General features: G+C 30.0%; 1 protein-coding gene across 1 annotated transcript in view; it reads left to right on the top strand.

The window, feature by feature from the left end:
- The window catches only part of LOC122857619 (sialin), a 54805-nt gene that overhangs the window by 11533 nt on the left and 25692 nt on the right, over window positions 1–17580 (top strand). Inside the window, 2 exon segments of the mRNA XM_044159872.1 lie at window positions 5484–5561; window positions 10192–10412. Of these exon segments, the coding sequence (XP_044015807.1) occupies window positions 5484–5561; window positions 10192–10412 (299 nt within the window).

Raw genomic sequence — 17580 nt, 5'->3', positions numbered from 1 at the left:
AAAAGATAGAAAGATTGTATAATAATTTTTAAAATAATAAAATGATATGTTGCACTTATTTTTTTCATTTTATTTTTTCAATTTGATAAAAACTGAGTCAACGCGGTACAAAATGTATGCATCCGCAAAATATTAGCTTTTTATTCAAATTCTAGTTTGTTAATAACATAAAATTTCTTTTATTTTATCTAATTGTTTTTTGTGAAAAAGTAAAAGTTCAATTTCTAATTGTTTTGCAACATCTATAAATACGTAGAATTATCAAATAATATGGTAGAAATATACAGGTATGTCCATGCCTCGGTCGAAAATAAAAATCTACTGCGCAGACCATTGGCGGCCATCTTGTTTGCATGTGTGTAAATCTGTGTGTCCGTCATATTATTATTATTGTACTATTAATTATTTATGTATGGTATGCTTAAAAGTTACATCAATCATAAATAAAACTTTAAAATAATATTTGATAATTCTACGTATTTATAGATGTTGCAAAACAATTAGAAATTGAACTTTTACTTTTTTACAAAAATAATTTGAAAAAATAAAAGAATTTTATATTTATTGACAAACTTTTTTTTGATAAAAGAACGGTATAATATTGCACTGATGTATCCGTTTTGGTTTTACTTGCTACGTACATTTGACCTAGAGTTTTAATGAGCAAATTATGGTGGATAAAAAAAAAAAAAAAAAAGAAAAATAAGTTGAAAAAATATGTAAAATAAAAGCTTAATATGTATTTTATATTTTTGATAATTAATCATGTGTTTATGTATTTTTATTATTTCAATCTTTTATTAAGATCATCTTTAATATGTATTTTAATTTATGATTTAAATAAAGTCGTGCCACTTTAGCCAATATGGCAACCGGTGGTCAGCACTTCTCATTGGCTTAAAAAAACGTATGCGCATGGACCTACCTGTATATTTCTACCATGGACATACCTGTATATTTCTACCATGCACTTGACTGCGACTCACACCACTCCACTATTTGTATGTGTTGGTATGTCCTGTATGTGTTATATTATTGTTATGATTCCGACCATTTGGAAATAGTTTACGATTCGGTCACCAGATGCCATGGTGAATAGGTCAGAACCTTATATAAAAAAAATTTTACAAGCGCCATCAGCGACAAAACAAAGCGCTAACTGTATAAAATTTGCCCTGTGAATCGGACTGCCGTATATAGTACCTCAGGTTTGCACGAGCACTGAAAACATTTTCTGATACACTGAGAGAAATTATTTCTAACATAATAATTGTTTTATAAAAAGAAAAAAAAAATCTTGAATTAAACAAAACTTGTTCGTATTCAATACTTGGTGTTTCAAAATAAGTAGCTGATAACGCCCGTGTCAGGGTGGTAGACACTTAGCTGAAAGGGTGTGAAATAGCTGACCTTGTAAAATTTTTTTCAATACCTGGCGATTTTTCTGAATTTGTTATGGAAATAAAAAAATTTGCCTGTTAATAGTTTAATTTTTATTAATTATTGAAAATGAGTATGGAAGTTAGCCGAAACAAAAATTCTAATTTATTATCACAAGTTTTTTTATCGTTAATTCGTAGTTTGATTTGCTGGATTCAAATTTTTCTGCCTCGTTATTTGCCTGATACTAATTCATTAATTAAAATAATATGTAATAAAAAGCTGAAAATTGATAACCGTGGAAGAGCAAGTGCGCATGCGCGTACCTTACAGCTGTCACAAGTATTAATAGCACTATTATGACATATTCCATATGTCACTTGAATTTTTATAACAATCGATTAGTTTCCTATTCTAGATTCGAATTTCGATTGAATAATTCATTACGTGCAACACAAGAGTCCTTTCATCGCATATTGTCGTCGGATAAATTATTTGAAATCATATTGGCAAGAATGCAATTCTCGACAAGCAATGATAAAAAGCGTAGTTCAGTAACAACTGAATTTATACACATGTTATTTATATAAAAACATAAAAAGAAAGAAATGTATAAAATTTATGATTAAAGAAATGGAGCAATAATATTCAGAACTATCAAGAATGTTTAAACACAATATTTTTATAAATAGTTTGACTACAATTAATATGATACATGAATTGAATCTAAACAAAATGATCTTTTTTCGAATTAAAATTATCAATTCGATCTAGAGAATGAAGCAAAAATTCAAAACGAAACAATATTGCAAGTACATATATAAAATATGTCATAATAATAATAACAATGACAGCTGATTAAGTATGCGCATGCGCACTCATTCTGCCTAGTTATTGAGGGATTACCTCGGCCAAATTTTGGGGTATACGAGAGGGGATAAAGCCTATGTTTAATACATTGGTCCAAGAGCCATTGCCAACCTCAAAAAGATGAATTTTTTATTTTTTTTTTTTTGATAAAACAATAGTTTGTTGAAATAATTATTGTATAATAACCTAATATTATTAATCCCTGAAATATAATTGATCAACTTTTTATTTTTTTGAACATTTATTCAATAGTTAAAAAAAATGTGTAAATCGTGAAACACCAGTTGGTTGTACCAGTTGTGTTAGTGTAATATGGCTGTACAGTATGTGTGTATCAATGTGGGATTTATTACTGGCGTTTTTAAACCGCATCGGCACGGTGCTACTCGGTGTTATACATTAGAATATAGTAGACGTCATATATACTGCTCGATTAGATGAATTTTCATACTTTAATTATTAATTATAAAAACTAAGCTCTAAACCTTTTAATTTTTTTCCATACGTTTTGTTTTGTCACTTGATAACCCAATAGTGTTTTTTTTTCACGATGTCATTTTTTCGATTAAAGATATCGGTATTTTAATGAACTTTTTTTGACAAAAATCGTATTCTCTATAAGAGCCCATGTTAAAAGTTGTCAACTTTGAAAATTAATAAAAAAATAACGAGCTTCCAAACAATTACCAAAAAATTACATAAAATGTATCAGTATTTCAAGAATCTACTGTAAAAATTTCAAAGCATTGTCATTATTAGTGACTGGCCGAGGTAATCCCTTAATTTTCAGCTTTTTATTATTATTGTAGTTAATTAATTATCATCAGGCAAATAACGAAGCAATAAAATTCGGATTCAGCAAATCAAACTCTACAAATTACCGATAAAAAAACTTGCAATAATTAATTAGAAATTTTTTTTCGGCTAACTTCCACACTCGCTTTCAATAATTAATAACAATTAAACAATTACCAGGCAAATTTTTTTATTTCCATAGCAAATTCAGGCAAAACGCCAGGTATTGGAAAGAATTTTCCTAGGTCAGATATTTCACACCCTCTAGGCCAACTGTCCACCACCACGTGAAACAGTACGGAGCGTACTCAGAGTGTAAAAAATGAAAGAGCACACCTATCCATAAATACGTACGTATATGTATCAATTTGGGGTCCGTTCGTAAAGTCATTCAATCTTCCGGAACGTCTGGATGGCTGTCTTTAAAATACTTTTGATTTTTTTGTTGTGGTAGTCATTATTTGTTATATTTACAAACAATTTGAAATTTAAATATTTGTTATAAAAATGCACCCAATTAGCACCCAAAGTCTTGACAAGTATATGTATATTGAAATACATATTAGTTATTCAAAGTGGTTATTAAAAGACATTTCTCTTACCATTTATTAGTGACAAGGGGTGCATTCCTTTAATAAATTTGTTTTTTCGCAATTTCACTGAGTTACGGACAAACAGCTAAAAACAGAAACAACGACAAAAGTGATCGAATCCTCTATGTAATTTCTCAGTTTTTTTATGTCTTATAATCCAAGACAATATTTTCATAATTCAAGAAATTTTTCGTTCTCTAATTACACGGAGAAAAAAAAACGACAAATATTGTTGAGAAAACAGGACAAAAATTGTCGTGCCGCACAACAAAGTAGAGGCGAAGTTGAAACTCTATAATATTAGTTCTGCCGGTAGTACAGTTTTTGTTCATCTGGCAGAGTAATATTAGTTGTTTAATTGTTTAATTTATTTGTCATGCTCCAAACGAAAATTAATAGACATACAACAAAATTTGTTAAAATATTTTGTATTTAGTTTAATAATTTTATTATTCCACATAACAAAATTTCTAAAACCATATTTTTTTTTTCAAAATTACGAAATAAATTTTCATTATGATAATTAAAAAGAAGAAAAACAATTAAGGAACAAATTAATTCAAATTAATGCTTTGATTTATTTTTCATATTCATAATTATTAAAGATTAAAATAAAAAATCTCTGCATTAAAATGACAGATGCAGGTTATGTTTGTCATTTTCATATAATTTCATACTTTATTGTTGATGTGATTTGTTAAATATCAAGTTTGGTTATTTATCTAGTTGCTCACAAATATTTTAGTTTATAATTCAATGATAAAAATGTTATTAAAACTTGACATCTTGGGATTAATTAATTTATTTTCAAAACGTCAGTCACACCAAAGCTGATCTCAACTTAGACTGACTTAGAAAATTCCACACAATGCCATGTAGATATACCGAGGCACACAAACAAGACCGAGTCTTACCGATAACACCCGAAAATCAAATTGTTGTGCAGCACTGTAATATTTGTCTTGAAACTGGACAATATTTATTGAGCAGCCGAACAAATATTATTAAGCAACACAACAAATATTATTGGATGGTAAAAATTGTTGTGCAGCTAAATAAAATTTGTTCAACGATACAATAAAATTTGTTGTAGCACAACAAATTTTGTTTAACGATAGAACAATTTTTGTTGCAGCACAACAAAAAGCGACAGGATAAGATTTCGCCTCTAGTTTGTTGTGCTCTCATTTTTTTTTTTTTGTGCTCTCACTTTTCAGTTGTGCTCTCACTTTTTTTTCTCAGTGTAAGAACTATTTATTCAATATAAGACAATTTGTCCATAATCCAAGAACATTTTTTGCGAGAACAATACTCCCATTATTAAGAAGTTTTTGTATCAGTTTTAGGATTTTTTTTTCCAGTGTGGATCCCTATCTTTCAGTATTCATAAGTTTTATTAGTTTTACTTTTTAAATTTCAGAAAAAAAAATATTTTTCTAAAAATCCTCTTATTTCTAACATTCACCGCTTAGCTTACCTCTTTAGATCGATTTAAAAATTATAAAAGAATTCGTGGTACTTATTTAAAAACCCAACAACTCTTTATCGTAGTTTAAGTCTTTTCGTGAATAGAATTCTAGAATGCTTAATGTTCAGAGCCTAACTCATCTCTGGCCGTTGTAATTTTCCTGCTATAATTCCAAACAACTTCAGCTCCATGCCTTTTGTTGTTTTCTATATAGCTTAGTAAAAAAACATTTTTCAGGTAATTTTTCGGGTTTGAGTCTCACCCGAAGTAGTTTGCTCTCAGATTATCATGAAAATATTCAGGAACTTTTGTAATATTTCGTATATGTTTTCCACCTTATTCTCATTATTTCTTGATTCCAAAATTTCAAAATACAGTTCCAGCTATGCATACTATTCTGGCGAAATGGGTTCCACCACTGGAGCGCAATAAATTTGCCGCTTTTGTTTATTCAGGTGAGAAATATTTAGCTAACAATAAAGTAATTTTGATGCATAACATAAATGAATCGAGTAATGAAATGGATGTGGCTTAAGGAGGTTATGCACAAATTTATTGCGGGTGTTGCGGGGGGCTTCTGACGTCACAGAAAAAACTGAAAGCCGACTACACTGTAAAAATAAAGTGAAAAGCGCCTGCGCCCCATATACAATATATGGGATTGCGGGTATGTGTGTGTGTTTGAACATGCCATACGTTGCCACATCTAATTTTGTAAAGTTTATAATTAATTACTCATTAATTGACCGATCAACATATGAAAATTTTTCGCGCAATTAATAAAACTCGGTTTCTAATATATGTGTGATTTTTTCAAGACTTTTTTCATCATTTTTCTATCCGAAAAAATGGTTGAAATCTCGCCAATGTTAAATATTATTTTTATAATTAATTATTAAAAATTTAACCGATCAACATAAAAATAATTATACCGTTGTATTCAGAATGAAAAGATCTACTTGTGTACAAAATTTCAGAACATTCTCATTATATTTTTTAAAAAAAGAGTAATTTGTGCATAACCTCCTTAAGGCATGTGGCCACTAGCATAGTTTTTCGACCAAGTTCTACTATTCTATGCCATAGCACTTGTGTCACTATATCTCACTGGAAATTTACATGGCCGCCGAGGACTATGTTGAGTAGTTATAGTTTTTTGATACAGCCAACATTAAAAATACAACAACAATGGTTAGCGTTGTTAATAAATTTCTTTGTTTATATTTACACATGTATATCATGTAGAGGTGAAATGGGGTGATGTAAACTTTTACTGTGTTAAAGCATAGGCTGTCACTGAAGCCTAAATTTAGGAGTAAGTCAGTTCGAAAAACTACCAGCTGCAGCGCTGACATCAGCCCTTGACCAAAAAAAAGACAGAACAAAATATTCTTATTCACTCTAGCCTGTACGACTATGTTTAAAGATAAAAGATTACGTGATACTGCGTGATACTGTCGTTTGAGTCCGATCCCAGCGCCCCTATTTACCCTGAAATGTCGGCTTCAGTAAAAAGCAAAGCTTACACCCCTTATTCACCTATGGTACATATATATAATGATTGACTGTCAAAATATCAAATTGTCAACAAATAAGAAAGGTTATATTTTTATTTATTTATGTGTTTGTAAGCAAAATGTTTACAAGTCAAGAAACGATTTTAAAACGCCGCCCTAAAGTTGTTATATGTGAACGTTTTCTTCCATAGTGCTATGGCATAGAACTTGGTCAAAATGCTAGTGGCCAAAGCCTTAAACTAGCAGGAGGCCAAAAGCAAGCTTCTGTAAGTTAGCGTGATTGAGGTATAGCCTGCCCAGTTACAGCAACGCTTACAAAATGTCGTTTTACATTTTTTGCATTGATTATGGCTGAAAGTAGTAAATAATGCTGCGCATTTACTTATATCGTTACATAAAATCAATTTTCTACTAACCTCCATGCCTAAGATGAAAAAATCGAGGTATTTCGATGAAACACCTGTGTTTGATCCTTCAAATTGAGGGTCCGGATGCAATAACCGGCCGCACGCTCGAAGCCTAAGAACGGGTTGTTTTCACGACGTTGCACGACGGGTGAAAAATCAAACATGAAAAGTTAAAAAAAATAAAATAAAATTATTTGTAGAATTAAAAAATACATATTTTCCTTCAAGTAAATTTTTGTTATGATTATTAGTTAACGAGTTAAAAGTTAAAAACAAAATTATTTTTTTTGAAAAAAATACTTTTTTTTCAATATATAACTTGTGATAACTTTCTTAAAAATAAATAAATCAACTTAAAAATTTGACTGTAGCTTTATAATAATCTAGCGATAAACAGCATTATTGAAAAAATTATTCATTGATATTGTTTAATTTTTTTTATTTGTTGTTCCATGTCGACGGAAAAATTCAATTTGTCTAACTTCAAACGAAAAAAGAGTCGGAAAAATTTTAAAACTGAGTAACTTGTCAGTGACAGTATTGTGTAGCAGTATATAAAGAAGTTTTATACAAATTTTCACGTATTTTTATTAATTATTTACTGAGTTATTAATTTAACAACAAATTACAAGCCGCTGTTAAGGCTATATATGCATGATCGATTCCCTCTCTCCCGTAAACGTGTATGCTCGCGTGTTTGTATATTCATAAAAATACAAACAATAGACGCGCAATTTGTTGTTGAATTAATAACTCGATAAATAATTAATAAAAATACGTTAGAATTTGTATAAAACTTCTTGATATACTGCTCCTTAATATTGTCACTGACAAGTTACTCAGTTTTCAAATTTCTCCGACTCTTTTTTCGTTTGAAGTTAGACAAATTGAATTTTTCCGTCAACATGGGACAATAAATTAAATAAATTAAATTAAATTATCAATGAATAATTTTTTCAATAATGCTGTTGGCATCGCTAGATTATTATAAAGCTACAGTCAAATTTTCAAGTTGATTTATTTATTTTTAAAAAAGTTATCACAAGTTATGTATTGAAAAAAAAGTATTTTTGTCAAAAAAAATAATTTCGTTTTTAAGGTTGATTCCAAGTCCCATCACCGTGCCAATATTTTATTGAAAAGCCCGAATACTGTAGCGCTGTATTTTATATCCCCTGTCCTTGGAATTTTCGTGGCGTCACTGATCAAAAAGTCAAGTTTTGTAATAGTATCTGTGTGAGCAAGTCTATACCAATACACACTAATACTATTACAGCACGCAAATCTTACATCGTAAAACACTGTGAAAAAAAAGTACAGTATAAGCTTGTGTGTGTGTATGTCTGTGTGTCGATCAGTGTCTATTCCCCTCTTGGCAAGCAACGAGCAACGTAGGGGAGAAGAACAACGTTGCCAGTTTGTAAATCCCCCACGTATACTCCCCGCGAAAAACAACAAAATTTTGTCTTGTCCAGGGCTGCAATCTGATAGTAAATGTACATTTTTAAATCAACACAAAAAAAAGTTATTCGTAAAAACATGAGGTAACGCGTATACTTTGTGTGTTAAAATTGTCAACTTTGACACTAAATATCTCGAAAAAAGCAAACAAGAAAAAATTCAAAAAAATTCACAATATAGATAATTATTTCATCTAGAAAATAAGGCAAAAAAATCGAAAGTCTATCAATAATTCAGATATTCGGAATCAACCTTAATTTTTAACTCGTTAACTAATAATCATAACAAAAAATTTACTTGGAGAAAAATATGTATTTTTTAATTCTACAAATGATTGTATTTTTTTTTTTTTTATTTTTTCATGTTTGATTTTTCACCTAGAGCAACGTCGTGTTTTCTTGGGCTTCGAGCGTGCGGCCGGTTATGCGTCCGGACCCTCAATTGTCGTCCTGAGCGCTATTAAAAGTTCTTTTTAAATGTAATTTTTGGTCAATCCCACACGGAAAAAAAAATGTAATTTATATATAAAATTAGGCGAAATCATGTATATAAATTATATCAAATTTATATATAACGATTATATATAATAGTTTATAGAAAATTATATATATTGTTTATATAAATTTTATAGAAAATTTTATCAAATTCCCCCCCCCCCCATAAATTGATTTTATTCAAAAATTTCCTTAAATATTAATTAAAAAAAATCAAAAACATATCTTTCATCAGGATTCGAACCCGGGCCCTTCTGATTATCCTTCTTTACCTCGAAGTCACAAATCTTATGATGGATGCCTGTAAAAATATACATAAGAATATGACTATTCTAAATTTTTTTACTTTGCTGTTTCAATCACAATTCTATTACTGACTTTTATTCCAATACATAAAATTTCAATTTTAACATCTCTTTGTTAAAGTAAAAGAATTGAGAAAACTCATATTCTTATGTATATTTTTATAAAGATCTATCATTAGATTTGCGGCTTCGAGGTGAAGTACTTTCCTCCGAACCAGGAGGGCCCGGGTTCAAATTCCGATGAAAGTCTTGTTTTTGATTTTTTTAAAATTAAAAGTTAAGGAAATTTTTAAATAAAATCAATTTATGGTAGGGGGAGGGGGGGAGGGGAAGTAAATTTTAAATATAATAATTTATATACACGATTCCACCCAATTTTATACATAAAATATATATAATTGTTATACATAATCATTATATATAATTTTATATATAAATTATATATTTTTTTTCCAAGTGTGCACAAGATTCCTTTTTTTTCTTAAACAAACTTTTTTTCATTTGGAATAATTGATTTTCGGCAAGATTATCATATCTCAGACAACATGCGAAAACACGTCACATTTTTCGGTGACGTATCGTACAGTTACTAGTATACATAGCCGGTTTTTCCATATTTCAACTTCATTTTTAACCACTTTGCGTAGTCGTAGAAATCTTTTTCCATATTTTTTCCGTAATCGTGAGCAAATTTCTTATAAGAAACGAATAAAAAAACATGTTGTCTGGGATATGATAATATCCCCCAATTTTCTTTTTAATACAAACAACTTATTGTCAAGAAGTTTATTTCTTAAATTTAGAAGAAATATTTTACAGTGCTTATTCGCACTAATTTACAGAGGCTAGATCAAGTATTTTTATTAACAGCCAACATCACCCATATAAAATATTTTTTCAGGTGCCAATTTTGGAACTGTAATTTCACTTCCGGTGAGTGGGTGGTTGTGCTCTTTAACTCTTTGGGGTGGCTGGCCTCTAGCTTTTTATTTGTTTGGAAGCTTGGGAATGGTGTGGTACATCTTTTGGCTACTGTATGTTTATGATACTCCAGCTGAGCATCCAAAAATCGATCCTCAAGAAAAGTTGTACATCGAAGCACTTGTTGAACCAAAACATGATGTAAGTAGTATTTTCTTTTTCAAAGGGTTCAACCTACGTAATATAGATAAAATATACTCTGTAGTTAGATTTTTTTTATTGAAATTTCTTCCTTAAAGTTAAAAGTAAATCCTATTCGTGAACAAAGTTTGGGCCCGAGAGGGATCTGACCTATGGGCGGGGTTTAGTAGCACGCACACACACTAACCCTATCCGTGAGCCAATATGGCGCATTTCAGATCGTTTTTGGCGCTTTATTTAAATAAAACATACGACAATTACACACAATAATACATTTGAGTGTTATATTTTTATCATGTTATTACCATTTTTGATAAATTTTTCCACACTAATAGACGGTCTACCATTTCCAAGTTTTTGTTTTTGATTAAGCACTTATTGGGCTTTAAAAAAATATGAAATATTAAATTAAAATTTTTTCCTGTGAGACTGATAGAATTCTCTACTGAACATTTATATTTAATTTTTTTTATACGCTCTGGAAAAATACCGGCCTCGACAATCAATTTTTAATTATCAATTTATTTATTGTTATTTATAATATTAAATCTGTATACGTATTTTGACACTTGGCTACGGCTCACTACCACTCCACTACACACAGAGAAGGATATGTTAACAGTTAACATATCCTGTTTAATGTTAACATATGCCATGTTAAAATGGCTGGTGGCTGATAAGTTTACATCAAAGATATATATATTAACATTAAACATACGTATCTTAATAGTTAATATGCGTATGTTAACTATTAAGATATCTGTAATTGACACAATTTGAAGGTTAGGCTGATAGTTGAAGACATTTACGTATGTAAATATGAAAATTGAATGTAAAATTAAGAATGAATTTACAAAAAAACTAAATTTAAATAAATTTATGACAACACGAGTACATATTATATTATATTACAATTAGAATAGTATCACAATATAATGTCAAAAAAAAAAGATGACAAGAAGTAGACTGGCGCATCAAAATTTTGGCCGCGTAAAGATACGTATGTTAACTATAAACATGCGTATGTTAACAGTTAAGATATCTATGTTTATTGTTAATATATATATCTTAACATTAAACTTTTGTATGTTTAATGTAAACATATTGGTATGTTAACTGTTAACTTATCCTTCTCTGAGTGTATTTGTATGTGTTAGTATGTCTTCTATGTATTATATTATTATTATGATTCCGATGATCTGGAAATACTTTAGTATTCGGCCACCAGATGCCATGATACACATACTATCATAGCCAACATGAGACAGCACGACCGAAGAAAGCGCGTCGTTTTGGTAGGCACACGACAAGGAAGACGATAGAGTCTGCACCGTTGCCGATGGAGGAAATTCACTTATTGTAAAGATAGCTGGCTGATAGATACTACTGTATTACATATATGATTATCCGATCTACATGGGATGACATGGAAACGCTCGAAAGCGATATGGTCGTTTGATGGAAACCATTAAAAAAGATACAAATAAAGCCATAAATTAAGGTGAATTTTCACAGATAAATATGTCGAGAATAGCTATCCAGGTCCACAGCGTAGTAAGAGAAGACTTAGGACAAGAGAGAGAAATAGTTATATTGCTGACAATTGATTTTTAATAAAAACAATTAAATGTATTTCTTATAACAATGTTATCTGACAATACAATAGTTGACAGTAAATATTACAAATTATAGAGTTTAATTCTAACGCGTTTTATAAAATGTTTGTTACAAAGATTGTGTTTATTTTAATTACAATGAGTCTTATACTTAATTGTGACTACAGAGATTCTAAGTAGGAAAATCTAATTTTAATATTACGACGACTACATTATCGTGATTCGGTTCCCGGTCCCTAACGACAACTGATTTGTCTTTTTTTTTTTTGACTTTTTAGAACTTATATTTTAATTAATTATTTAATTAATTAATTGAACTTTAGCTCAATATTATTCAAAATATGATCAAATCTTCGTATAAACGATCATGCCTCAAACGGTAGTGCCTCGAGTCAAGTATGAGAAAGAAATGTATGTGTGTTGATGAGAATATGTGTGATGATAAGAAATAACTACCACCGTGCCTTATTATACATCAAATAATTTGTCCCCTTCCGTCTCTAATCTTTTAGAAATCCTATATAAAAAAAAGCATTGGTGTCATGGCGGCGCTTGATAAATTTGCGGCCGCCGACGACTCTAGTTTGATTAAAATATGATAGAGTTGAATGAGGATGCTGAGGTTTTTTAATGATCTCATAAATCGATGTCGAGCTTTTTTTTAAAAAAAAATCAGATTTTTTTCGTTGCGGTAATATATGTTTAAAGCATAATTGATATTGACGGTCTTTGCGTTTTTATCAAATCGACCAGATTTCTTCCGTTCAGTTTGTAAAACTTCACAATTATTTCTCTTCTCAGTCTTACGACCTCTCTTTTTTTAAGTGTTTATATTTTGGCTGCACTGCTGTATGTTATTATTTGTTTGTATTCATGACATAACCTCAAGAATACGTTGACTCTCTCACGTCAAACTGCGTTAAAAGTCAAAAAAAAATAAAATAAAAACAATATAAATATAAATAAATAAATAAATATATATCGTTAATTTAAAAAGAAAAGAAAATAATATATAAATTATTAGCCACCATTGGAAACAGCTAAACCACAAGCAAATGGTAGTTTTGGAATGATAAATGGTGATCAAGATTCGAAATAATAATATTGAAGATGATAAATAAACAACAACCCTGGTAGAAATATTTCTCCAACTTTTTCCAAGTTTCTCCGCCTTTTTTCCAACTTTCTCCACCTTTTTTCCAACTTTCTCCACCTTTTTTCCAACTTTCTCCACCTTTTTACGAAAATGGCCCATGGTTGGAGAAAAGTTGGAAAGAAGTTGGAAAAAAGTTGGAGTAAATTTTTGGTTGGAGAAATTTGTCCGCCATGTCTCCAACCATAGGTCATCTTCGTAAAAAGGTGGAGAAATGGCGGAGAAAAGTTGGAAAAAAAGTTGGAGAAAAGTCGGAAAAAAATTTTTACCAGGGAACACTAAATTGAATCACAACAACAATTACCAAATATAAATGCATTATTATATTAGCTAGATGTTACTTGGTACATCTGATTTGAATACATCAACAATATTTACAATAATAAATAATACGTAATAATATTTAACACAATGCTTTGAAAATACAAGTTAGATGTCAAGTAATGATAATGACTCTTCATCTTCTTCTGATTCATCAGAATCTGACGATGAACAAGTCAAATCAGAAAATAAAATAATTACTGACAATACTCGTTCAGATGAAACTGAGAAAGAAACTACCAATTTGTTAAATAGTTTATTGACAAAAATGACAGAGGTAATAAAGTATATTAAATAATTTTCTTATAATATTAATAGAACTGCACCCGTATTCACGGGACAAATTGTTCTCATTAGGGCTTTTTTTTCCGCTGATGGCGCTTGACAAAATTTTTTTTATATAGATTTCATATAGAAAGGCTTCACAAACGCCACCATCGGAAAAAAAACGCCCTAATGAGAACATCCTCTGAATACGGGTGCTGGAATTCATCAACAGCTGCAAAATCATGGGAAGATTTAGATACTTTAGATGAACTGCAAACAATACAATAGCTGTGTTCGATGGTCGTCTCGGCTCAGTTCCGTCTCACTTACGGCTCACTTATGGCGCTAGCGACGTACGGTTGTTTGAAGAACTACAAAGGCACAAAATCTCAATACAGGTGCTTATCTATATCATCACTGTATTAATGCCCCAATAAATATTGTTTATTTACAGTGATGATATAGATAGGCACCTGTATTGAGATTTTGTGCTTTGCTAAACTCTTCAAACTAGCACTCATCAAGCCGTAAAATGAGACAAACAGCGCTATCAGCAACTGCTGAAACTCTAATGAATTTGTAATGTTGCTTTTGGTGTATGTAGACTTGATTATAATCGTAATTTTTCTGATCCAGAAACACAATGTTCTGTATTTCATAAACAAGTTGAATTAGGTTGTAGAATTAAAAAACCATTAATTATGGGGCGCCTATTCGATCTTTATAAGATGTCTTGATACGTAAACCTTATCGCGGCGATGGCTCCACTCCTCCGTCGAAGAGACGAACTCACCGAAGGCTGCGTACGAAGCCCGATCGTAAACCTATCGAACTGCGGGCTAGGAAAGCGTGCTGCGCATGTCCGGGGGCGATAGGTAGGAGAGTGCTACTGAGTGGGGTTAGAGCTCACAGCAGCTAAGCACTGGGGAGCGTTCGATAGCTGGCCGAGGCCAAAAATTCGGCCAATTTGTCATTATGGTTTATTTCATATGTTTGTAGTGTCAGCACTGCTACATTATAATTTCGAATATTTAAATGGGATTTCCTCGTGGTGAGTTTTCGATTTATCAAGTTGTCTTTCTGTTGGCCCAGGCCGAGGCCCTCGGCCAGCTATCGAACGCTCCCCTGAACGTCGTCGTTAGACGACACAACTCAGGGGGGTAGCACTACGTGTATTTTTTTCTGGGCTTATTTTTTTCCCTAACTGAAGATTTTTCCCATGCGCAGAGACCGATTTTTGCGTTTGGGTGAAAGGAGGGGAGAATGTGGATAATATGACAATAATATCTTTAATATCGGCCCGAACTATGCTACCGACTGATTTCTATTATAATTTGAAATGTGATTAATATTTTTTATTTTTATTTATTTATTTAATATCGTATGATAAATAGAAAGCTATTGGAAAAATGTCTATGGAAAAGATGTAGCCACATGTTAATTAATATAAAATTAATTTTGCCAAAGGAATTAACATCTAGGCATCCTCTTTTCCTTAGCTAATACTTTTCCCATAACTTTTTATTAATTTAAAAAAATAAATGGTCATAGGGAAAAAGGTAGCTAAGGAAAGGATGTTGTCACATGTATATTTATACGAAATTAATTTTGCCAAAGAAATTAACATGTAGGCGACCTCTTTTCCTTAGCTAATATTTTTACCATTGCTTTTTATTAATTTAAAAAAATAAATGGTCATAGGAAAAATGGTAGCTAAGGAAAGGATGTTGTCACATGTTAATTTATACGAAATTGATTTTGCCAGAGAAATTAACATGCAGGCAACATCCTTTCCTTAGCTACTGCTTTTTCTTGGACATTTGTATTTTAAAAAAATGAATTTATATGTATTTTATTTATAAAATAAATAAAAAATGTCCAAGGAAAAGCAGTAGCTAAGGAAAAGATGTAGCTAAGGAATTAATGTGACTAATGAATTATTTCCTTGAAATATAATTCTTTGGCAACATTAATTCCTTAGTCACATTAATTCCTTAGCTACATCTTTTCCTTAGCTACATCTTTTCCTTAGCTACTGCTTTTCCTTGGACATTTGTATTTTTAAAAAAAAATTTACATGTATTTTATTTATAAAATAAATAAAAAATGTCCAAGGAAAAGCAGTAATAAAGAAAAAATGTATGAAGATATGTGACTAATGAATTATTTCCTTGAAATGTAAATTCTTTGCATTAATTCCTAGTCACATAATTCCTTAGCTACATCTTTTCCTTAGCTACATCTTTTCCTTAGCTACTGCTTTCCTTGACATTTGTATTTTTAAAAAATTTTACATGTATTTTATTTATAAAATAAATAAAAATGTCGGTAAAAGTAAAAGAACATATATTAAGGAATTAATGTGACTAAGGAATTATTTCCTTGAAACACAATTTTTTGGCAACACTAATTCCTTAGTCACATTAATTCCTTAGCTACATCTTTTCCTTAGCTACATCTTTTCCTTAGCTACATCTTTTCCTTAGCTACTGCTTTTCCTTGGACATTTGTATTTTTGAAAAATAAATTTACATGTATTTTATTTATAAAATAAATAAAAAATGTCCAAAGCGTATAGATGTAAAGAATTAATGTGACTAATGAATTATTTCCTTGAAATATAATTCTTTGGCAACATTAATTCCTTAGTCACATTAATTCCTTAGCTACATCTTTTCCTTAGCTACATCTTTTCCTTAGCTACTGCTTTTCCTTGGACATTTGTATTTTTTAAAAAAAATTTACATGTATTTTATTTATAAAATAAATAAAAAATGTCCAAGGAAAAGCAGTATATATAATAATGACTAAGGAATTATTTCCTTGAAATATAATTCTTTGGCAACATTAATTCCTTAGTCACATTAATTCCTTAGCTACATCTTTTCCTTAGCTACTGCTTTTCCTTAGCTACTGCTTTTCCTTGGACATTTGTATTTTTTAAAAAAAATTTACATGTATTTTATTTATAAAATAAATAAAAATGTCAGGAAAGCAGTAGCTATGAAAAAATATATATGAATTAATGTGATTATTTCCTTGAAATGTAATTCTTTGGCAACATTAATTCCTTAGTCACATTAATTCCTAGCTACATCTTTTTCCTTAGCTACACTGCTTTTCCTTGGACATTTGTATTTTTAAAAAAATTTACATGTATTTTATTTATAAAATAAATAAAAATGTCCAAGGAAAAGCAGTATAAAATGAAAAATGTAGCTAAATTAATGTGACTAATGAATTATTTCCTTGAAATGTAATTCTTTGGCAACATTAATTCCTTAGTCACATTAATTCCTTAGCTACATCTTTTCCTTAGCTACATCTTTTCCTTAGCTACTGCTTTTCCTTGGACATTTGTATTTTTTAAAAAAAATTTACATGTATTTTATTTATAAAATAAATAAAAAATAATCAGGAAAAGCTTATTAATAAATATAACTAAATGTGACAATAATTTATTTCCTTGAAATATAATTCTTTTGCAACATTAATTCCTTAGTCACATTAATTCATAGCTACATCTTTTCTTAGCTACTGCTTTTCCTTGGACATTTGTATTTTTAAAAAAAATTTACATGTATTTTATTTATAAAAATAAAATAAAAATGTCAAGAAAGAAAAACAGTAATAAGAAAAAAAATGCTGTAACTAAAGATAATGTATGACTAATGAATTATTTCCTTGAAATATAATTCTTTGGCAACATTAATTCCTTAGTCACATTAATTCCTAGCTACATCTTTTCCTTAGCTACATCTTTCCTTAGCTACTGCTTTTTCATGGACATTTGTATTTTTTTAAAAATTTA

Source organism: Aphidius gifuensis, linkage group LG5 (assembly GCF_014905175.1).
Source record: "Aphidius gifuensis isolate YNYX2018 linkage group LG5, ASM1490517v1, whole genome shotgun sequence".
Lineage (NCBI taxonomy): Eukaryota > Metazoa > Arthropoda > Insecta > Hymenoptera > Braconidae > Aphidius > Aphidius gifuensis.
The sequence above is the reverse complement of the archived record's forward strand: the minus strand, read 5'-3'. Positions and strand labels throughout refer to the sequence as shown.